Source organism: Fonsecaea monophora, assembly GCF_001642475.1.
Source record: "Fonsecaea monophora strain CBS 269.37 chromosome Unknown Scaff203, whole genome shotgun sequence".
Taxonomy (NCBI): Eukaryota; Fungi; Ascomycota; class Eurotiomycetes; order Chaetothyriales; family Herpotrichiellaceae; genus Fonsecaea; species Fonsecaea monophora.
The window spans coordinates 1-22686 of record NW_019174134.1 but is presented as its reverse complement, the minus strand read 5'-3'; the positions used below and the strand labels follow the sequence as shown (position 1 = coordinate 22686).

The window sequence follows — 22686 nt, the reverse complement described above, 5'->3', positions numbered from 1 at the left end:
GGGGGCTATGGGCAGTCGGTGATAGAGGAGCTGCATCTACCACTGCAGGCAGCACTACTGCAACCCTCTGGGGAACACATTTCTCACAATGTCAAGGGCTTCAGAACCGCAAGTCGCGTAAGACAAATCCTCACTTGTTGACAGCAGGAAAACAGAAACCTCTCATTCTATCCCACGCATCCCTCGATCTCTCCCAGTCTCCGATCCTGTCTCCTACGATTTCCTGCGGTGGACGCGGACGACCAAGACGAAGGTGAAGAGAAGGGATCCTATCTATGACAAAGCCAAGCGTGAACGAACCGGCGCATCGCCAGTTATAGTCGGCGTCCGAGAAGAGATGGATGGATCAGCACAATGGAGTTCAGACTTATTTTCCAAAGACTGCATGCATTCGCTATCAATGCGGGACGAGGCGAGGCCAACGACGACATGGAATTGATCCCTCCACCTCGACTCGAAAGCGAGAGAACAACACCCTCAATTGTGAAGCGACCAACTTCTCAGCACCGTGGCTTTACTTTCAGCCTCCTTGCACGCGGTTGTCTACCGAGTATCGGACAGACCATCGATCCCCAAAGTCGCACAATATGGAAACAATCGCGAGCCGATGGTATGGCCGCCGCCGTGCAGGAGGAGGGATGAGTGGTCGCGCGAGCCCAGCAGCTTTCAAGTCCGCAGTCAGATGGCACACGATGATGCGGCAGGGCCAGTCGTCGCGGAGTCTGATCGAGTGTTCGGTCTCGGTGATCTCGCTCGGCCGCGAGTCTGCGAGGCGTTTCTGAAGCGAGCGCTGGTCTTGGAATTGTAGCACCGAAATTCGATCAACACGTCAATCTCGTGCATCGATCGTCGATACCTGTACAATCGATAGCAGGAGCCGTTGGCACAGAAGAGGCCTTTATTCCACGGCACGAGCACGTCTCTCACCACATCGCTGTCAAAGTCTTCAAAGAATTGCTCCGGAGCGTTGATTCCAAGCTCCCCGACGCCGATCACGAAGAGTCCATATCTTCCAAAACACTCGACGGACGATTTGGAGTCCATTTGCTTCTCTGGACCTTTCCAGCTGGATACTGTTTTACACGACGACTTTAACCAGACCGGTACTGGTTCTGAATGAGAGAAATCGGCCCAGCGAGGACTGCGGACAACCCACATGAAACTTAGAGGAGTATTTGGATGTGGCCAAAAAGGGTACACGTCCTCAGATCGCAGTCGGTCTGGCCAACCTCAACACAGTCCGCAAGCCACAAATTCGATGAACAAATCGCAAATATCTCGCTAAGAATAACATAGTCCTGGCAGCCTCTCCCTCCGCGCCGTTAACCAAATTGTCTTCCCCCGGACTGCGAGGCGTTTCCCGTTGCGGTGTGCGCCTACAGCCTAACTATAGAACCGCTGCCTCAACCCGAGGTACCCAGTTAGCGAAGCAGAAGAGACACAAGGTTGCAATTGGAGGGGGATCCTCAAGAGAAGAAACTGCCAGACTTTTGTTGTCGCTTTCTCTTCTTTGTGGCATAGTATGCCATACGCTTTGCGCGGGTTTCGCTGCCAAAGTCCCCCTTTCGTTTCCATCTTTTCCCTTTCGAACCTGCGGCGGCTGGCAAACGAAGAAGGACGACCTGGAATACTTCTGGATGGATGGACAACTACTGCATTAGTTTTTTTTTCGCTCGCCTGATATCACCATCGACAGAGACGAAGCAGGCCGTCAACAAAAACATCCAACACCAGGGGTGGCTTTTGCAGCGCTCACTGACGTCCGCACCCAAACTTGTCGGGGCCCCTTCCAGGTTACACAAGTGAACGAGGAAAATACACAAGTTCAGCTGGGCCTTATGTCCCCCTTGACAACCTCGATTCCACAGCCATCGCCGGCGAGTTCATCCAAGACATTCCGCAAGACGGGTCGCTCATCGAAAAGCTTCCGCAGGCCGCCTTCAGGCCCGCCATCTCCTGAAGCCAAGGCCAGGCCAGGTCTCATGCTTGTCGCTCATGGAACAACGCAGAGAGTGCCCTGACATGACAAGAACGCGGCCGTCGGTGCTCTCTTTCACAGTGTCATGAAAGGCGAGGCCGAGATGAATAAGTCGATCAGCACTTCAAGAGCCATTCTGTTATCCTCTCGGACGGCATTCGCCATGCCCTCGAATGTTGCTTGCGGCGAAGGACCCCTCCGGATGGGACCCCAGTCCTTGTTATCTGGCAGGCTGCTATCTCTGATGTCCAGGGCTCGGAGCAACAGCCGGAGGAGTCCGACATGTACGAAAAGCCCGCGGGCAGGTGATCTTTGGAGGGGCAGAGCCTGGCCTTGTTTGGCATTAGGGGTGGTTAGAAGTGCCAGGAAGGCCGGGAGCGCCTAGGCTTACCAGGCTCGGGGTCATGTTCCAACTACATCGAGCGACAGAAAAGCGCCGGGGATGGTACTCGTCGAGGGTGGATATCGCACAGGACGAGGTACATGCCCATTCCCACATCCTCAGCCCCCGGGGTATCGCATTTCTCTTGGCTAGCTTGAACCGCCATCAAGTATGTTTGGATCCGCTCGAGGACTTAGCTGCTGCTGTCTCATGCTGGCTAATTTCTGGGATCACCGCCGAAAACCTGCTTGTACGACGTTTGCCAGAGCTTCAGTCGAGGCCTTATCCTTTTGGCTCACGCCCCTCGTCTTCGAGGCAACAGCGCGGATTTCCTCGCCGGAGCTGGGATGGATGGGTCTCGGTTTCTACTACATCAAGGGCAATGCCGCATGGCGCACTCTGCTGGGGCTCCAGCTGGCTACGGCCACTTTCATGCCGATTGCCTCGTTCTGGATGCCCTTCTCGCCTCGGTGGCCGATCATGAAGGGACGAAGGGATGAGGCCCTGGAAGTGCTCCAGAAGCTACACGAGGGCATCGATGGATACGAAGAGACTTTTACGTCAAGGAGTTCCACCAGATCAAGACACGGTATCGGATCTACAAGGCCAACAAGCTCGGCCTCGTCGCCATCTTCAAGAAAAAGTCGTACCGCAAACGCATGTACCTGATTTTGTTTATGAGCTTCTGCCAGTTCACCGGAATCATCCCGCTCCAGAAGTACCAGGTCACAATCTACACGAAGCTGGGTTTCACCAATGTCTTTAGCCTGATCCTGACAGGAATTTTGGGGACCTTGGGTTGCTTGTCTGTCGACGATTACCGCCAGTCAAATTGTCGACAGGCTAGGTCGATCGACGCAACCAACTTCCCTGTCTTCTGTACCGGACGTGTCATCTGATGACTGGCATCGCAACAGGAACTATCTTTCTGTGTGTGTCCGACATACGCTTCCGAGATAGCGGACTCCAGAGATCAGAGGGCGCGTTGGCTCGCTCTACGCGTTCAATGTCAACTTTTGCATACATACCTGGGCCTGCAAGCTCTACAGCAACAAAATATGGAGGAGTGCCTACGGCTGAAAACCCTCTCACGGCGCGCCCTTGGCCCCCAGTACAGGCGACATCCGCTTCAGAACGCGCCGCACCGCCACGAGGTTCAAAGTGGAGAGGGCGACGCTGTCCTTGACGGGCGGAGCCAAATCCTGGTCGATTTCCGCCTTCATCTTACGTTCGCCGTCATAGGCGGAGACATCGACGCTGACTGCTGGACCCACCGCCATCATCATCTTTTCGTCCAATCCTCGGGCGGGCTGGGGTTGATATCAACTCGGGTGATCTGGTAGCCAGCCAGTGGAACCGTCTCGTCTCGTCTCCAGCGCCAGAGATCAAGAAAGGACTCGGCTTGTACGGATGTCTCGAGTGCTTTGCGCGTCGACCATTTCCGTAGTTCACTGTCAGACTAGTTCCATTGGCCGGCGAAAACGACCGTTCAGCCATAGGTGAGTGGTCTATCACTGGAGCCCTTGAAAGGGTGAATTCAGGATTGGCCGAAACCCGAGATGCTTTCAGCGCCTCGGTGAGGATGAGGTCTACGGATGATTGGCCCTTGGCTAAGATTCTATCCAGATTTCTAGAGGTAAGCCGGGACCGGCAGCCGTCGTTTTCTTGACGTGACCGATCCTCGGTATCCTCCTCTTGAGCGGTGTATGACATAGCCTCGGGGTGGTAGTGTCTAATTTAGGCACCCGAGCGAGTCGTGTTGCGGAGGAGGCCGCCATTGTTAAAACCCTGGCTGAAGAGCGTGAGGACAGTTTCCTAGGTGATCAGCTCGCACACTGCGAGATGGTGATTGTCGGTTGGACCGTGGAAAGGCGGCGGGTGCTAGGGAACAAAGATGAGATGATCTCATCAGGGCACAGGAAAGACACAAAGCGGCCTTGACCGCCGAGATTGAGACGTTGAAATCCACAAAGACCGTACAACCGGACGTACGCGGGTCAAGACGACAAAGCTTACAAAAGATGAGAGCGACGACGGGTCCTTGCCATTTCGGCAATCAACCGCCCTGCCCGGTCCCCCGTCATATTGTTCTGGAACCCGATCTGTCGCAAGTTGCCCCCGGTTCACCAATCGTTCCGCCATCGCTCTAGCAAGCTTTGTACGAGCCTCGATGACTTTGTCGTCCTGTACGCCTTTGCCTTTGCCTTTGTCAAGCTGGAATTTGCCCAGTTCGAACGAGTTTGCGACCTGTGTGAGCACGCACGGTAAGAAATTAGCAATCCCGCGGGCACAACGAAACGCTCTGTGGCTTTGGCAGGGCAGTTACATTTTCAGCCCGTCAAAGAGGTTGAATGTCTTCGAGCGCGATTGAAGACCTTCGAAACCGAGCAAACTATCTTGATGGACAACCAGAACTTGGATGCACAACGCCCGGAGCAAATCAAGACCCTGGAGAATCCTGGTGGATCAATACAAAGCCAAAGCGCAGACACTCCACTCTGATCTTTCGAAACTTGAAGCTGCAAAGGGAAGTCGAACTGGCAAGGATATCGGGAACCAGATCGGCTGTCAATTTGCGCGAAAGATGGTTGGAGAAGGAGAAGGAGACAACGGAGCTGCAGAGGGTCTGTCTGCACCTCGCGGGAAAAGACTGATCTGGGTCGTCGACCTTGGGTAAAGAGACGCTGGAGGCGGTGGCGGATGTCCGAGGGTTTATGAGACACCAGCAGAGGTCCCCGTTATGACCGAGGCATTGTCCTCTAAATGGGCTTTTATTGGTGTAACTTCGAAGATGGACGATGGGGAGGGCTGGGAGAGCGTTTCACGAGCCGTGGACATTCGAGAAAGCCTCAAGAAATGGCTCCCCTTGACTGGGGGATGACAACAAGGCGCCAGGCTATCGAATACATTTCAAAGACACGATACGTCCATCCAGCATATACTTTGCACCGCGAAGCACGCCACGGCACTGGACACAGACACCCGTGATGAGCAGCACCTCAGAAGCGTCGAAGATCTTCAGTGTACCTCCAGCCTATGTTCTAAAGGCTTCTGAGAAATGCCTGGGATGCGCGGCCGACACGAAGCTGAGATGAGCCTCCACGAGACACATCCAGAGGCAGCTCAACTGCAGGAAAATTGTCGCAACAAAGACGCTTTGTAGGGCCACATTCGGCCTGGGACAGCATATCCATCAATCCCTTCGAACAGGTTCCTGACCTGGCCATTTCTCGGTCACACTCGCTCGCCAGCCAGCCAGCCAGCCAGCTCCGATCCCAGACGTCCTACATCCCAACGTCCTCTTTGACGGTACCATGTCTGCCCGATCCACACACAGGAGAAGAGAGGGAAAGGAAATGCAAACACCAACACACAAAGGGCCAAAGGGCGCCAAAATCTGCCCAAGGTTGGGTAGCGAGGAGGATGCAAGGGCTCAAGGGCGCAATGCGAAGCCGAGGGTATCAAGGAGCAAGGACAGCTCCCGTCACAGAACGGAACCTTCACGGTCACAAATGTCGAATCACCGATGGGAGTTGTTATACCAGCTTCGGTGCAGCAGATTCGACCGAACCCGAAACAGAAAGATTGGAAAATTCCGTGGGAGAATGCACTGACGCGGCACGCCGGAACTTTCCCAAAGCTATGGCATTATATCACGAGTAGTGACCACATGGATGACGATTTGTCGGCCCTTTGGGCTACCGGAAACTTAACTCGCCATCCACGGTAGGGCTTTGGCCCCAGAAGTCGAGAGTCGAGAAGAGCCGAATTCACTCCCGGTATACGCAATACAGCAATACGGGGTCTTACAGCAGTACGGGGTCTTTCAGCAATATACGCGAGCAGACTAAGAGCTGGCAGTCCATACACATCCCATGGTACGGAGATCCTATGGCAACCGACCTTATGGCATGGAGATCTGACTGTATGGTCAGTGGTCTCTTCGGGGCAGCAAGCTGGTTGGAAGCTTGTGTGGCGATAGAGGCCAGGGAGTTGCCACGATGCGGCATCGACGTCGATATCTTCGTTCAGTCTCTTGGTACCCAGTCCCCGTCAGAATTCCGTCTCCAGTGAGGCAGGAAATCCGGCCAAGGCCAAGGCATTAACTGATGACTTGAGCCAACTCAAAAAATACCAAGTCATCGTGCTCACAACCACATCTCTGAAAAATCAACTCACGATTTCCGATTATTGCCACCAGAATGGCATTTACCTGGTGATTGCTGACACGTTTGGTCTATTCGGCTACATCTTCACCGACTTTGGGAAGGACTTCACAGTGGGCGACATTACCGGAGAGAATCCTATCAGCGGCATTGTAGACGATATTGATGAGACTGGTCTGCCTGTCGCCCCTTGGGTGCCTGGTAAAGTGGTCAAACCAGAGGAGACTGCCTACTACTTTACCGGGAGAATGGGAGAGCGTGTATCAGATGTCATGAACTGCTACAAGTTAAACTGGCCTACGCCACTATCCTCCAAGTGCACGGACACCAGATGTGCTGTCAGCTTCTACACCGCTGAAGACTTTGAGCAGTTCAGAGCGTCACCGAAGGCGAGCTGCTCTCCTTTGCTGCTCTCCCCGAAGGCTTGGAATCCCAAGGACCAACTACAATAAACGACTATCCCAGCTTGGACATGACTTCTTTGCATTGAATGCATCCAGCACGCTATCACGAACCACGACTGGATCTTGTTTCGTGGCTCCGAATGTCCATCAAGCTTCTTGGGCAACGAGATTCATCCAGCACGCTATCACGAACCACGACTGGATCTTGTTTCCTGGCTCCGAATGTCCATCGAGCTTCTGCGGCAACGAGCAAGACTTTGAACCAGACGTCTCGATCGGTTTTGTGGCGTCTGTTGCAAGACGTTCAACCGAATGAGTCTCGACACCAGCCCACAACTAGGAAAAAGGATTTGGTTGCCGCAATGGCAGATTGGTTTGGTTTGTTGAGCTCTTTTCTGTCTGAAGAGAGAGGAGGAAGAGTCCTAGTGACTCGATCTACCTGAATAAAAGAGGGGAGAACAAATATCGGGCTAGTCCCAACCTGGCCTAGCGCCACACGTGACAACCCTCTTCCGTTGAGCCCTTAACTTTCCAGAAGAGTTTCGCTCATTCAGCCACCAGGGCAGCTTTTGCTGCAGATCCGACGCTCGGACATTCCAGGTGACTTTGGTACACGGCAACAGCGGCCGCCAGACCTGAATGACGACGATTTATCTTCGCCAGAGAGATAATTGTCTCGACGCGACCTGGCGCTCAAGCGCCCGGCAGTGCGACAGGTGACCTTTGCCCTTCTCGACGGCGGTCACTCCGTGTCTGACGGGCATTGTCAACCTGAAGATGGATGCGCTGCTGGAAGCCACTCGCCAATAACGCCCGCGTACGAGATGTCGTCGGTGTTGCCGTTTTGTGAAAAGGTTGTGCGAAAACACAACAGGCGCTCGTGTTACAATTCTAATCCCATTTGAAGGGTACATTCCATTTGAAGGGTACATTCCATCTGACATTCCATTTGGCATTCCATCTGAAGGGAGCAGTCCATCTGAAGGGAACATTCCATTTGAAGGGAACATTCCATTTGAAGGGAACATTCCATTTGAAGGGAACATTCCATTTGAAGGGAACATTCCATCGAGTAGGGCACATTCCATCTGCTATTCCATTTGGCATTCCATCTGACATTCCATTTGGTATTCCATCTGAAGGGAGCAGTCCATCTGAAGGGAACATTCCATTTGAAGGGAACATTCCATCGAGTAGGGCACATTCCATCTGCTATTCCATTTGGCATTCCATCTGACATTCCATTTGGTATTCCATCTGAAGGGAGCAGTCCATCTGGCAGGTAACATTCCATCTGGCTGAGTACATTAAAGTGCCTGGACCTCAACGGCTACATCTACATCTACATCTACAAAGAGGGTGAAGAATGTGGGTTTGACCTTGGCCCACAAGACTCCTGGAAACAACCTCAAAACCTCATATGAATACTCAACTGCCGAAAGAACGGGCGCAGAATGGTGCTGGGAAATTCGATCGGCCTGTGCAATGACAGAGCCCATCAGACAGATTTGTCAGTGGATGGAAGGAAATTCCTGGCGTGGAAAAAGTCTACCCTTCAATCCATTGACCTCACCAACGATGACGAAGAAAGAACCTGAAAACCACGCCGTGTTGGGAATCAAAGCCCCTTGATTCGACGGGGTCGTCCACATTCTTTACCGACGGGGGGGAAGCTGGTCGGGCAAGAAATTGAACCTTACAGTCTCATCACGAAGAAAAGCCATAGGTGGGAAGGCTCTCAACAACCAGGGCTCTCATGCAGCATTTCCACCTGGACCCTTTTGTCCTTTGTTTGCTTGTCCCTCTGCCATGTTCCTGTTTCACCCTGGATGATTGTCCCTTTCCGACGGACACTTGCGCAACAGGCGATGTACGTCATCCGATGACCCATTTACATTACTACCTACGGAGCATCCGGAACCTATTTTCCCTATTCTAGCTCCGGCGAGCCGGTAGAAAGGTCCCTTTATCTAGCGAAGCGTAGCTGAGCTAGTATTATAAGGGGAGAATCTACAGGCTGGAACGAGCTTGGTGGAATTTGCCTGTCCAGTGTACAGGATGACACTCCAGCCTCCTGTTTGGCTGGATCTCAGACTCTAGGTCTGAGGGTTCTTTTCCTCTAAGATCGTTCAACAGGATCAGTCCTTCACAGAAGACACACACACAATCAATCTACCAAGTATCTCAATCAACAGGTTGAGAACAGTGATCGATCAAGTCATGGAATCTATCTGATCGGGATCTTCGATGCTACTTCAGTGTTACTGTGCGATAGTCGTTACCCCCAAACACTATGCCAACCGCCGTACGAGTTGATGCCTCTGCCTAAGAGCCTCCCCCAGTTCGGTATTACGGGCAAAACTGAACAAAAGGGCGCTTTAATTAGTCAGCCTTATTCCGCGGAGCTTATCCATTAGTTATCAAAAACACAAAACACGGGACCTCGGATCATAGTTATTCCGCTCCGAATTTCACTTTCCACTTCACCTCCGCCACTCCCATCTCAGTTCCGTCAACACTTTCATCAATAACTCTACCAAAATCTCATCAAACTATCATCAAATGGGTTTCAATCTGTTTATCTGGCAACATATATTCGTCTGTGGAAAGCGCCTCTCAAAAATACCTCTGCGAGACAAGTTGTGGAGCCACGAAACTGACCGATTTACAAGCCACTTAAAATCGCCTCTTGCCTATCTGAAACCTGCTCCTCTCCCCCACTCAATCCTCGGCCCTTGAAGGCCCTACTGGCGTTGGTCAGAAAAGGTGGAACTGTGGCGTTACAGATCCTAGTCAGACTCGCGGTCAAAGCCGGGTTCCTTGGTGCGCCTCCGGACTCGGGCGGTCATTCGTCGCGGTTGGTCGAGCACAGGGTTCTACGATCGCTAGCAAAACACACACTGGCAACACACTCCGTCCTTGGCCCTTGAAGCCCTGCTAGCGTTGGTTAGAAAAGGTGGAACTCTGGCGTTGCAGATCCTGGTTTACTTTCGCCGAGGGCCGTGTTTATCGCCAAAGGTTTACACTCATCCCTAAACTCTTCCACTTGGATTGTATGTCTCTCTCTCGCGCGCGCGCGCGCGCTGGGCTCTAGGAGATTGTGACCTCCATCTTTTACTGGTGGCTCTTGTTCAAGCTGATTCGATACAGTCCCCGTTGTATTCCTGGCTGGCTCTCCACGCCCGAGTCTTGGACCACGTCAGATCTACCCGTCGAACCCCTCAACCGCATGCGCTTGCGACCGCCACGCTATCGAGGGTCAGACACGTTTTCTATGTTCCGAACAAGAACTATGATGCCACCATCCCTACAATCTCAATTCATGATGAACTACTGCCGTGCGGCTCCCAAACCGTTGCGGAAATGGAACCTCACAGTCTCATTCACTTACGCCACATCCAAAGGGATGGACACGAAAGCGCAATCTTATGAGAAAAGGCTACTGGCCAACATGCTCTTGCAGACTTGATACACAAGCACGCCTAATGGTGCGCTACACGTTTGAAGAACTACCCGAATGGTATCAAGACAATCACTTCACCAGGTCGGGATATCGCCTGGTGGGCAATTCATGGGTCACTTGTGTCTGGTTTCCGGGTCACCTGCACAACGAGTCGGTCAACATCTTCACTCATCTGGTACTTGCCTAGTTCGACTTCGTCCCGTCGATACGCCCACGAGTCACTGACAAAGTCGGCTTCTTCGACCTTGGTACCGAAGTAGGCACCGCTGCAGTTCTTGCGCAGGACGATGCAATTCGTGCCCTCGACGATAGAAGCTTTCAGAGGGGATAGTGACAACAACGAGCGGGAGTAGAATGTATACGAGCGAGTATTGGCGAAAGCGTCCAGGTGCTGGCGGAGACGCAGGAGACCAGATTCCAGGTTTAGCCAGGCCGTTCTCCTTTACGGAATGTCATTGTCGGGCGTTCAGCTTTTAAGTAATGAAACGCAACCAGCGACGAAAAGCTGACATTAAAGGGGGAATAAGACTTACCATCAGGTCCGCCCACACTCCCAAACAACACGGCATCGCTCTCTTCCTTTACAATCTTCAGCACCTCATCCGTAATAGGCGTCCCGTGCTTGTCGATACTGCATCCGCCGCGTATCTGATGGTTGAATTCGAACTTGAGCCGGCCCTGGGAGGCGATTTCGACAGTGTCCAGAACTCGCATTGCCTACCGAAAACCGAAACAGAAACTGACCAGGGCACGGGCGCGTGCACCAAGTATTCCCAAACTCCATGAGAAGAATCTCCCAAAGCTCAAACCTTTCGGAAACCCTACAGGCTATTGACTGCAACGGCGAAATGTCGTCGTACATCTGCGACCAAAGAGAGTACGAGTAACTCTGTTCTCCACGACCTTCGGTGGAAGTTTTGCAGTTCGAGTCAGAGTGTCGTGCACGATTTAGCCGATGGCATCCTCTTGAGAAGAAACGTGAGCAGGAAAAGCGTTCTGTTTCAGCCGTTGGATTGTCACTTTTTGGCCGCAGTTGGGTAATCTGCCCGAATCCCAAGACGTGCGCCGCCGGTGGACCAACGCCAAAGACCTGGAGGCCCCAGATGAGAAAGCCACAGTCCCACCAGCTTGGTGCTAGGGTACACACCTGACAGCTCCAGGTTGGTGCCATTGACATAGCCCGGAGCAAATTGCCATTCGGCTAGTTGACCGAGGACCGACCTAACAATGTTCACGGGCCAGAACCATCTCTCCGTCCTTCCCACTTCATGTTCCCTTACTTCTCGGCGACCACGACCGCGAAGCTCCAAACGACACCATGTTTTCTGGAGTCACCGGCGCCGAATTCCAATGGGGTGAAGCGGAGATACATGAGTCAGGAGATATCAGATATCCTATCGATCTCACCCTGACGTCAAGAGAATTGACTCAATCTGTCACGGAACCCCTCGTGCGAACACTCCGTGCGACGGCGAGTGATGCTGACGCAGACATTCTCGTACCAAGTCCTCGCACACACTTTAACAGTTGGCGAAAGGAAAATTGGCCTCGTGGATTGGTTGCCGAATACCCCAAAGCATTCAGGGAGAACCTGCAGGGGAGAAACACAATTGGGACGATCAATGCTGACGTCGTCTATCCCTATAAGACAAAAAGAGCTGGTATACTGAAGAGGGTACCTGGTACAAATGGGGGTCTGGCAAAGTCACAGTTACAACATCATACATCGGATTACACGCCATCGCACTGCATTCTACCACACTGCCCATTCATTCATTGATTACATCGCGGTGGTGAGACGCAGGCATGGGGGATCATCGTCTATGCGCAGTCAGATCGATCGATGCACCTTACGCGACAGTGACGACTTCTGTGTCAAGTCGACCTCCGCCTGCACTTCATTGCCATGTGCAGATGTGTGTGCATCGGGCACCTAGACGTTGTAGCAGACCGGCTCCACAACCAGACAAGCCGCAGGTCGACAAGGAAAAGAAAAGGCCCAGATCTCACACCGTCAGCCCCAGAAGGCTCAGCTGCGACGAGTACAGACTTCAGGGCGCCATAGAGGCTCGGCGTTGAGCCACTGGAGAAATTCAACCCCCCTTGAGAAGCGGAGAATCAGTGTAAAACAACACAGAAAAAACTAATACTACGCCATCCCCATCGCCATTACCATTACCTTTCACTGATACATGACAGTAAAATATAGTGTTGTTCACATTCGGTCATGAGCCACAATCGCCTCGCTACAGCGGAGAGGAATTGTATCGCCCAGCTTCACGCATAACTACCGACCACGAGACACACGAAGCGGTTAGAGATCGAACGCCATGCAGGGACTTGGTTTTGGTGGAGAGGCTGCATCGAAGTCTGCTGCTCCTCCACAGTGACCAGCCGATGGGCATCCATTGGTCCCTCGCAACATCCAGCACCAGGTCCATCTCCTTTCACATTCCAGAAGACTGTCTCTCTCTTCGCCTCTCATCGGATGGGGAGGGGCCTCAGCTACCTCCACGAGTCAAGCTCTCACGAACCAGTAGGGATGACTATCGAATGCTGTTACAGCTCTTCCACGAGACCTTTGAGGATACCAGGGCTACTCTACCAAGGCCTCCAACCATGCAATATGCTGTGCAGACTGGTTATTCCACGCGCGGGCAATGATTCAGTGTTCAGACACCAAGTTCTTCCGGCCATCAACCGGCTCGATAGCAAATTCGATTGATGCTCTGCGTTTTGATGCTGATCATGACGGGAGAATGCTGTACAGCGAATCAGGGCTTCTCATGCCTGGGAGATAGCTGATGCCATCAATCGGGAGAGCCTACTTAACCGGGGTAAGTTATCTATTTACATTGGTGTGCGTGTGTGTGTATCCAAACAAACGCCCTCGTTCGGTTTTTTCTTTTGTTCGGTTGGTGGTACAACATCTCAGAAATCGAGACGGCTGGACCTTCGTGCCAGCCATGACTACGGCTGCAATAGGCGCAGTCATAGCCTAGCAGAAAGAGCTATACTTGACCTGTCGCCACCCAGAAAGTCTTGTGAAGAAGAGAAAACACGCAACACATGGAAAGAGACGCGGAGAAAAAAGAACTCGACATTGTCGGATATATCAAACGCAGAGATCATGGACGCCAGGACAACCAGCGTCCTTCCAAGTCCCAAGCAGCATCGCTTTGTCGGGATCCTTCATGCGGCCCCAAGCCAGGAAGTCGTGGCTGAAGAAAACGATGGTGCTGATGAGGTTCTGGTCAGCAGACACGCAACCAGCAACTGGTCCCACGATGCGGCGAAATACGAATGGAAGGAAGAGTACGGAGATGTTGGCCAGCTCCTCCGTCTCCTCGGCATTCAGCTCGCTGAACGACTTGGGAAACGTCCCGATCGCATAAACGCTATTCCACCCGGTGACCGGATTTGTCCAAGTTGTTCGTTCCGGCTTCACTCCCGTCAAGCGGAGGTGATTCAAATTCGACCTGACCGTTCGTGGAACGCAATTGGAGGCGGTCCTGACACCGAAATCTCGCATTACCGAGCTGCCACTTCCCAATCCATCTTCCGCATCCAGACCGCAGTGGGAAACCTCTTTAGGTGTTCCCTTGACGAGGCTGCTGCGCGTGAGCAGCGCACACAGAGAAAGGCATTTGGATGCCCTCCTGAAGTCATCAATTACGGAGAAACTTTATTACACCCCTCTACACGTCACTGGCGCCTTGATTCTCCGCAGAGGTCTCCATACAAATTTGGTCGAGGGTGCACCGTATTGAAGAGTTTATCGTGTTGTTTCCATCGGTCGTCTGGGTCGCCAGCATCTCTTGCGCCTTTTCAAGAAAACCAGTGAAAGGCACCCCCTGAGGCATACTGACAGCATAGGGGAACGTGGAAGTATCTTCCATCAATGCCCCTCCTGCGCGTCTAAAATACCTGCGTGGCTCCTACAAAGAGACCCGCGAACTCCTCGGCGACATCAACGACCACAACCACACCTTTGAGCATATATCCTTAACGCCCTTCTGGCTGATGCTGAGATCCCAGAGGTCTGCAACAAGGATGACATCGAACTACACAAGACATTAATTCAATAGGGTGCCGGGTCGGGCGTCAGGAACAGGAACCTACAGTAGTTCGTCGACAACTAGTTTCTTTACTCGGTCCTGTGGACACGTCCTTTACATCCCCTCGACGAATACAATCTTTGGCAGATGTACCTCGATCAAGCTCGATATCAAAGAGAAAAACAACTCATCACCATAGTACTACAACGGCGACATTCTCTGGCATGGAACCGCAGCGGTTGGGCCGCCCTGCAGAGCATTATCAATTCATTCAGGCCACCCAATCATTGGTGCCTGTGACGGAGGTCCTGCTGTGTCTCACAGTTGGCCGAAACGACATCTGGGTACCGCAGAATTTGACTCCATACGGTGGCACTATCTTTTCACTATCAAGGAGACCGCCACTACGACGATATTGGCTCGTACGCTCAGCGAGAGGAGGCTGCTGCGTCTTCTCCATCCCATGTGACATTTCTACCGGCATCAAGGGTGAGTTGAGATGCGTTGGGGGGGTTGGGAAGTAATTTAGGGGAGTTGGCGGATTTCATCTCAGCGAGTTCGTCAAGCTCGGTCGACCCATATGTTCCTGCCGGCAACCGACATCGTCGTCTCCGGATGAAGACTGAAAGGGGTTCAAAATAACGAGGTTGATTGGCGTGCGTTCTTGAACGTCGTCCTTATCCGAGGACTCGTTTGTACTCACAGCGCAGCGAAGCCGCGCCACAGGAAGAGCATGGTCCGCGGAGGCTGTTCCCCAGAGCACCGCAAGAGATCAGTCCAGAGAAGTTTCGCCATTTTCTCGTCAGTATTATCCCTGACGACTTCTAAGGTCGAGTGTTGACAGCAAATCAGATCGAAGATATGTATCCTCAGAAAAGCCGGTGCCGCAACAAATCAACGAACGCAGGAAATTCTTTTCAACTCAAATCAGAAATGATTCTGATTTCTGTTGACGGCATAAATTCTATCTCAGACGATTATTTCTCGACGCCCTACGGTCCATACCGCTCAAAGGCACTGCTGCCCGGCTGAGTAAAATTGTTTCCAGACTTGCCAATCCAAAGTCTCATCATCCTCATCGACAAATTGCTCATTTCTACTTCCATCTGTTCTTCCCCGGGATGAACAGTCGTTGCCAAAACGGAAACCTGAATCGTTCTCCGGAGTTCGAAGGACGAGGAAAACCAGAAGTGCCCAGCTACAATCCGGTATTGACTGGGAACAAGCACACGTCTTGTTGCACCACCGCCGCCTCATCGGTCTCGGATTAGACACAAAGAGCACAGGGGAGCTCGAGGATCCAATTCAACAAGCGTCATATCGCATTCGCATTCAGACATATGATGCCCAAGTCGAACGGACTGAACAGAAATATGATCCCAATAGACTTCAACCACCGAATCCTAACGGAGTAATCCCGTGGCGGATGGTGCGCCGAAGATGAAACAGTATTAGAGTTGCAAGAAGGATCGTGTCCGGGGCGTTCCCATGCTTCAGATAACGTCGAGGGTGCTCATAATCAAGCAAATTCAGGTGTTCTGTATCGGATTGCAGTTCATCCTCGACGGGAGCATCTTCATCGATAGAGCATCCGTCACCTCTGTCCGGTACAGATACAACCTCTTCCCTCTCCTGATGATTTCTCCGGCCCTGGTCACCAGAATGGGTCTCGCGATCAGAACGGCGTCTGGTCATACCGGCAGATCAACGTTGCAAACGAACATGACTGAAGGATGACGTGTTTTGCATCTGGCAAAGAGCAGACGGCTGGTTCAATACGCCGCCCGCAGACGCCTTGAACGCGAGGACCGACACTGCCCAGAACCCGCAGTCCCGACCCACATACCACATAGGCACCGACAGGCTCCAGCGGCCAGGCGGGTCAGCTGGCATGAGACAGGGGCCAGGCAGCCACCGCGCTATCGGCTTGGCCCAGAGGTTGCCTTTTTCAGGAACCAATACCCTGAAAAAGGTTTTACTAAAGTGAAGCGGTCGGCGCCTGGCGCCTCATGCCTCAACAAGAAACCTCGCCAATGGCACACAAGCCTTTCGCGCCGAGCCGGCCTGAACCTGATTGCCACGTCACACACCGATGCCGTCAAAAGTTCCAGCACAACTTCGCATGACGAAAGTTCGCAGGGCGCGACCGAGGCATACACACGTACGTGGTTTGATGCAATTCTCCTTACACCGCCAGTTGCACGGCCGACGAAATGAAAATCTCCATCGCTACGCGGCAACCAAAGCCAGGCCCGACTATTTATTGATGGAGCAAAGGCCACTGTTTCATGGTGATAACAAGCAAAACAACAGGATGTTCGGCAAAATGCCTCCGCTTCTGGATGATCAAGGCCTCCGTTGGGTCAAACAAGGAAGAGTTGAAGAAACGAATGTGTTCATCTTTTCCCTCTGTCTCGATCCGGTTTCAGGCTATCTGGATGAAATTCAAAGGCCAAGCTGCGGCATCGCACGCGAAATGATGGACAAATTGAATGAGATCGCCAATACCAAAAACAGCCATCTGGTCATCGTGGCAACCTCGCACAGCACATCCTTTCTTTACGAAACTTCAAAGAAATGCCCACTCGTCCGTTTCGTCAACGCGGCAGAAATTATTCAAAACGGCAAGATCACCAAGATTGGCCTGCCTCCCAAGTGGCCGCCCTTCCACGACAAGATCAAGACAGAATTTCAAAATCATGAGCGCTACGAAGCTCATAAAAACCTTTTTGACGAAAAGATTGACTGGAAAGGCGAACCTCATCTCTTTCACATTTTCCCAAGAGAGGGGGTGCTGTTGAGTAGAGCCGAATGGGAAGTCTTTCTCGATGTGGTTGAGAAGGCGAGATTAAAGGAGTGGAAAACATCGGCGGCATACGACTCGATTGTCGTGCAGGCGATACATGATGCGACGGATCACGCCATGTACGTGTTTCATGACGAAGGATATGATGCTGATCCTGACGAACTAAGGAGGTGGAAGAATAAATTGACGAACAGGATCCGCTGGCCGCCGAATTACCTGAAGTTGTTCTATGACTGAAGTGAACTCGGATCGTTCAGTTGTTTTTTTTGCAATTCTGTGTCTTCATCGGGCCCAAGAGACGAAAGGTAACAGCTTCGCTCCATACAAGCGGGTGTCCAAATCCCTTTTGTGTGCGCCCGTCGGATATGGCTTCGACTGATCTGGTGGCTGGGGAGGGGCGAACAGTCGGTTCGTTCGACATGGCGAAATGATCGTCTCGGTGGAGAGGGATGGGGGGAGCAGTAGAGCGTTGCGGTTCCTGCACAAGACTTCCGACCTCCAGCAAAAACCGGCGCATCTATAGGTCGCGTCTCCTTTTTCAAGAATTTGAATGGAAGAAGATGAATATCCTAGATGGGTTTGAGGAAAAGATCCGTAAAACGAGGCTGTATCTTCTTTATCTTCAGACAAGGGAAGAACTCCTGGAACTGCTCAGAATCTGCACGAGGGCGATGACCGGATGCGATCCGCAGATCATTATCGATGGATATTTCAAACACGCAGAATCGTTGCAGTCCTGCAATTTTTTGATACCATGCCGGCGCAAGGACAAGCACAAAGAGCTTCGTACCGAGATTATGCGCGGACTCCAACAACTCGCGATTCCCTTGCTTGTGCAAGATTTCGCAGCCCGCATTGATGGGTTGGTGGGGAAGCACCGGACACCGCAGCTTGAAAGCGAGCTTCGTGCCCGCAAGACGAGATATGGTCTGAATATTGACGTTGCGGAGGCACGTCTCGCTATTGTATCTCGATTGCTCGAGCTTTGGGGGGCTCATGAAGATGAATAACTGGACGTAATTCTTGGTCGACATGGTATGTCAATGCAGTTGGTTTCACACCTTCAATATCCATGACGAAAAAAAGTTTGAGAAAAAACGATAACGTTATGAGTGTAAGGGTTTGGAAAAGAGTTCTGCGGCAACTAGCTAGGCAACCTAGTACCAAGGAGGATAAATTTGGGGAGAGAGGGGAAAAAGGGACAACGTCCTTTCTCTCTCTCTCCTTATACCGTACGCTCCTCGGTAAGGAATACCCATTGTCTTGCCCTTTTCTCCCTTTTCCTTCCTCTTTCGTACACACCCTGCATTTCCCCTCACGTCTTGTCTCTCTCTCTCTTCCTTACCCTCCTCCACGTACGGTGTCTCAAGTGCTAGGATCCTGTGTCCCTTGCACCAATCAGGAGGCCGCATTTTGCCTGTACATTATGCAGGCGAATTCGGCCTAATCAGGAGGCAGCGTCAGTCCTAGCGTGAGTCCTAGTGTTTACTTGGCGCTGGTTCGCGCCAGAACCGAGCCTTTTTCTCCTGGGTTCATCACTATCACAATGAGTTATCATCCTTGATGATAATTCCCAAAAAAGGAAAAAAGAAAAAAACAATCAACCCCTACCGAGTACTCAGACGCTTACTCCTTCGCGTACGTCCTCAAGTCGATGAGAGCCTGGAGATGATTGCGCCCCAAGTGCGTGTGTGGACCTCGCCCTGGATCATGACGGAGATGGACGGTACTTGGTCCTCATGACGATTACACTCATATATCCGCGCTCCAAAACCACCTTTTCGTACTCGATCGAGCCTCTCCGGGTCCACGTCGATCGATCGGGGAGCGCTCCTCTTGGCTTTCAGGGCTTCGAACGTCGGTGCAGAGACACGCACCTACCTATCCACGAATATCTATAGGTGCTTCCATCAACGGCCCGTGAAGGGGAGTTGCCGTCGATCATGATCAAACGCCCTCGTAACAGTCCCGGGATGGGCGCGCGACACGACGAAAGCCGCCCGCCCTCGTACTTCTTGTCGTCGGTCATACGGACGTGTCCAGCTGCTCAGGTCTAGGATCTTGCCGACGGACAGGGCGGAGGACTGCTTTCAGGCAGAAAACATCAGGACCGCGCGGCGTTGTTGTTTGGCGACGGCGTCCCACATGGACATGGTGCCCCGGGCCACACCCGCGCCAGAAATGCACAGACACTCGCTCGCACATGAGCATGTTCTTGGCCAACCACACGTGCAGCAGGTCCGAGTCCCTGGGCGTTGTACTCAATGATGTTCGTCACATCGCAGTCGGCGCTGACCTCGACGGCCATTGTGCCACCCTGTCCATCTTCGGCGGCAGGTCGAACCTCTCTCGGCCATCTCCGCAAGGGCTCGCGAGGGACGGCCAATTGCTGGTCGGCTCCGACCCAGGCCGTGTACATCAAGTCGACGATCATCGATCGTCCCGTTATTGAGCTTCTCCAGAAGATGCCGACTCCGACGTTTGCCCAAGCCGCTTGCCTCTCTCCTCGAAACGTGTAGCCAACCACGGGGTGGTCGGTCGCACTGGCGGACGAGAGAGTATACCCTCAGCGAGTTGAAGTGGAAGCCGTTTTGGATGTTCACGAAGTCGTGGGGCAGAGCGAGTTCGACTGATGATGTCGTACGAGGGAGGCCCTGGTCGCTCGCCTCCTCGTTTCCTGTTCACCTTGGATGACGCTGACGTTGCGCCCCCCGTCCGGCCATACGATCTCGTTCACTACGCCCGAACATGTGCACTACGCAGGAGCACCAACTCGCCTTGATTGGATTCCTTTGTCTTTTTCATGCGCTTGTCAAGCCACTTGTGCTGGTCCAGCACTTGTGGGGGCGGTGAGCCGCCCGCGGACCCAGGGTTGCCTCTAGAAATCTCCCCTCCGCCCATCATTCACGGCGATCGACTAGGCCTGCGATCCTTTCTCAGTTCTCGGATTTCCAATGATTGGGTTTCTCATACCCTTACCCTAGGCAAATGCACAATGTTAAATGTCCTCTTCCGCACGCTCAGAATGGAGAATCTCAACCCCTGGAAAAGCATCTGTGGGCAACAATACGGGGCTCATCGAGGGTGTACGCTACCTAGCCACAAGCGCAGCTACCGGGGGGGTCTCTTCCCCCGCCCTTTACCTCATTGTCCATCAGCTTCATATTTGACAAGAGATCTATAATTCTCGTTCTCCCCTTTCCTTTTGTCGTCGAACTCCTTGTCGTGCCAAACCCCCCGTTCGTGGTGACGATGCTGATGCCATCGATGGGGTCATGTGGCGGCAGCGGCATACCGTCCGTCCCCTCGCTTGATCGTTGATCGTGCTCACTTCCACGTCCAGACCGACTACCGACAACTAGGACAGGTCGCCGGGGCAGGTTCATGCCTGGGCCAGGCCCCCTGGGCGTGAGCAGGCTGTATACACCCCGAGATCGAGACGGCCCTCAACTTCTGGACCGGACCAACTGCTTTCATGTTTCGTGGTGATCTCGGGCGCGCTCACTACCCAGGTGGTCCGAGTCGAGTCGAGATTCACGATGATCTCCTGGGCCAGGCCACGGCCAGGGGTATATGTCCGTGGTCAGGACCACCACCCTCGTGGTTGCCCTTCCCGAGCCCGAAGGAGACGATCGGTGATGGTTGTTGCTCCAGTTCATACTCATACTCAGCTTCGGGTCCTCGATCCAGCCTCGAGATGATGACCCAGCCCCATATCCCATCAGCGCGCGCAGCTTGTTGGTGTCGACGACCTTGTTCACGACCACGCAGGTGATCAGGTCTCGCTGAGCGGGTACGCTTTCATCTCCACGGAGCTGTTCCCGGACACATCGACGACCTCGGCCGCCGTGCTATCCGTCCTCATGTACACGTTGCTGTCCGCCGCCGTCTACGTCGACACGGTCGTGTGCACATCCATGTTCATGTTTTAGCGTGTACAGCTGGGACCTACACGAATGTGTACCGCGGGTCGAGGTCGGTGACGCTCGTGCTGCTGTACGCGTCCACCAACTCGTTGACCTCTCCAACCGTTTGTCTTCAGGTGTTGCCTCAACATGGCCGGCTCACGACCCTCGGACACGGGGTTCTCGATCGAAGTGGTCGTGTTCACATGTGCGAGTGCGTACAGAACAGGTTCGATCGGTACTACGTGGTCATGAGCGACACTACGGACTCCGAGACGGTCGTGTCCGCCGACGGGGACAGCAACGAGGTCGTCACCATGGACGATACAGAGGCACGGAGGGAAAATCTGGTTTTTTCGACGACTTCCCGTGCTCGAGCCCCTGCCTTCAACGAGTGGTCGGACCAGGACCAGCAGATAATCAGGTGGGCGATCACGCCCAATTCCGTCGTGGTCAAGGACATCACGTACTACGTCTACTGCAGGAGGATGGCCTCGTGGTGGCAGATGGAGTCCCGACTGCCCACGGCGTCGCAGGAGTTATCGGACGTGGCCGGTATCAATGCCCCCCCAGTCAACTACGCGGCCGCGTTGAGGAGGCTTCCACCCGTTACTCACCACCAGGGTGGCTTTCCCGGTCACGCCCCTGACCCAGGAGTATGTGCATTGGGACGTACAGGCTCGTTCACCTTACTAGCCAGGACACTCAGCCTTCGTCACTTCCGGTCATCGCTCCGCCTCAAAACTCCTTCACCAGTTGCTCCTCTCTGTCCAAGTCTCCGTATCCCAGTCAACAGTGGTCCGCTTCTCGATATATTCCTGATGTTCACCGTCAGGTCCGAATCTGGGGGGGCCGATCTTGGAGTCCAAGCCGCACAAGACCGTGATCGACCACGAGAAGGGGGGACGAGCACGGGAGGATGTACATGTTCGTGACGTCGCCCTTCATTATCATGCCGTTCCCGTTCCCGTGCCCGCGTGAGGGCCGTCGTCGACCTTGAACGCGAAGTTCTGAACAACATCTTCTTCCTCCTGCTCAGGGACGACCAGAAGCTCGACTTCATGTGGCGGATCGGGAACGCGCTTACAGACCCGGCCATGAACCCGTGCGTCATCATCTTCCTACGGCCCGAGCGGCCAGGAGAGCAATAACGCGTTGAGATTGAACATCAACCGCATACTCGGCACCGGGGGCCAAGTGGACGACGGTCACAGACCTCATCGGGAAGGGCGTCCAAGTGCAGCCGGACTCGGACACAGTCATGAAGCTGGCTGAGAAGAGAGGCTCATCATCGTGTGCGATGAGTGCGGGATTGAGGAAGACTTCAACTACAACAACAACATCAAGCGGTGGACGTCCAACGCTCCGGTACAGTCCAAGAGCAGCGTGTCCGCGTACTTGTCCCAGACCATAATCGGCGGCGTTACCAACAAGCTCTGGTTCTGCACGAAGGGGGGGGGGGGGGGGGGCGAGAAAAAAAAACCCGGGAAGGGGGCCCGTCCGTTAAGGGAAGAAAAACGACGG

General features: G+C 53.2%; 9 protein-coding genes across 9 annotated transcripts; 4 read left to right on the top strand and 5 right to left on the bottom strand.

Annotated features, from left to right (window-relative positions):
- Positions 1 to 2570: 2570 nt before the first annotated feature.
- On the top strand, positions 2571 to 3259 carry AYO21_11991 (hypothetical protein; the record flags this gene model as incomplete). Its single annotated transcript, XM_022661841.1, has 2 exons — positions 2571 to 2870; positions 2927 to 3259. The coding sequence occupies 2 exons, from the start codon at positions 2571 to 2573 to the stop codon at positions 3257 to 3259; spliced, it is 633 nt and encodes a 210-aa protein (XP_022505857.1).
- Positions 3260 to 3448: 189 nt separating this feature from the next.
- Positions 3449 to 4073, bottom strand: AYO21_11990 (HAT1-interacting factor 1; the record flags this gene model as incomplete). The annotated part of the gene is made up of 2 exons (XM_022661840.1): positions 3449 to 3670; positions 3813 to 4073. 2 exons carry the CDS (start codon positions 4071 to 4073, stop codon positions 3449 to 3451), a joined length of 483 nt encoding a protein of 160 aa, XP_022505856.1.
- A 2214-nt stretch (positions 4074 to 6287) lies between these two features.
- AYO21_11989 (hypothetical protein) lies at positions 6288 to 6978 on the top strand (the record flags this gene model as incomplete). The annotated part of the gene is made up of 2 exons (XM_022661839.1): positions 6288 to 6290; positions 6343 to 6978. The coding sequence occupies 2 exons, from the start codon at positions 6288 to 6290 to the stop codon at positions 6976 to 6978; spliced, it is 639 nt and encodes a 212-aa protein (XP_022505855.1).
- Positions 6979 to 10499: 3521 nt separating this feature from the next.
- On the bottom strand, positions 10500 to 11107 carry AYO21_11988 (hypothetical protein; the record flags this gene model as incomplete). Its single annotated transcript, XM_022661838.1, has 2 exons — positions 10500 to 10708; positions 10927 to 11107. 2 exons carry the CDS (start codon positions 11105 to 11107, stop codon positions 10500 to 10502), a joined length of 390 nt encoding a protein of 129 aa, XP_022505854.1.
- A 2401-nt stretch (positions 11108 to 13508) lies between these two features.
- On the bottom strand, positions 13509 to 14256 carry AYO21_11987 (hypothetical protein; the record flags this gene model as incomplete). The annotated part of the gene is made up of 2 exons (XM_022661837.1): positions 13509 to 14004; positions 14096 to 14256. 2 exons carry the CDS (start codon positions 14254 to 14256, stop codon positions 13509 to 13511), a joined length of 657 nt encoding a protein of 218 aa, XP_022505853.1.
- A 2521-nt stretch (positions 14257 to 16777) lies between these two features.
- On the top strand, positions 16778 to 17494 carry AYO21_11986 (hypothetical protein; the record flags this gene model as incomplete). Its single annotated transcript, XM_022661836.1, has 1 exon — positions 16778 to 17494. One exon carries the CDS (start codon positions 16778 to 16780, stop codon positions 17492 to 17494), a length of 717 nt encoding a protein of 238 aa, XP_022505852.1.
- A 332-nt stretch (positions 17495 to 17826) lies between these two features.
- AYO21_11985 (hypothetical protein) lies at positions 17827 to 18291 on the bottom strand (the record flags this gene model as incomplete). The annotated part of the gene is made up of 1 exon (XM_022661835.1): positions 17827 to 18291. One exon carries the CDS (start codon positions 18289 to 18291, stop codon positions 17827 to 17829), a length of 465 nt encoding a protein of 154 aa, XP_022505851.1.
- Positions 18292 to 19361: 1070 nt separating this feature from the next.
- Positions 19362 to 20158, bottom strand: AYO21_11984 (isopenicillin N synthetase; the record flags this gene model as incomplete). The annotated part of the gene is made up of 2 exons (XM_022661834.1): positions 19362 to 19800; positions 20031 to 20158. 2 exons carry the CDS (start codon positions 20156 to 20158, stop codon positions 19362 to 19364), a joined length of 567 nt encoding a protein of 188 aa, XP_022505850.1.
- A 672-nt stretch (positions 20159 to 20830) lies between these two features.
- Positions 20831 to 22313, top strand: AYO21_11983 (cell division control protein 48; the record flags this gene model as incomplete). The annotated part of the gene is made up of 4 exons (XM_022661833.1): positions 20831 to 20892; positions 20967 to 21176; positions 21233 to 22089; positions 22171 to 22313. The coding sequence occupies 4 exons, from the start codon at positions 20831 to 20833 to the stop codon at positions 22311 to 22313; spliced, it is 1272 nt and encodes a 423-aa protein (XP_022505849.1).
- Positions 22314 to 22686: the final 373 nt, after the last annotated feature.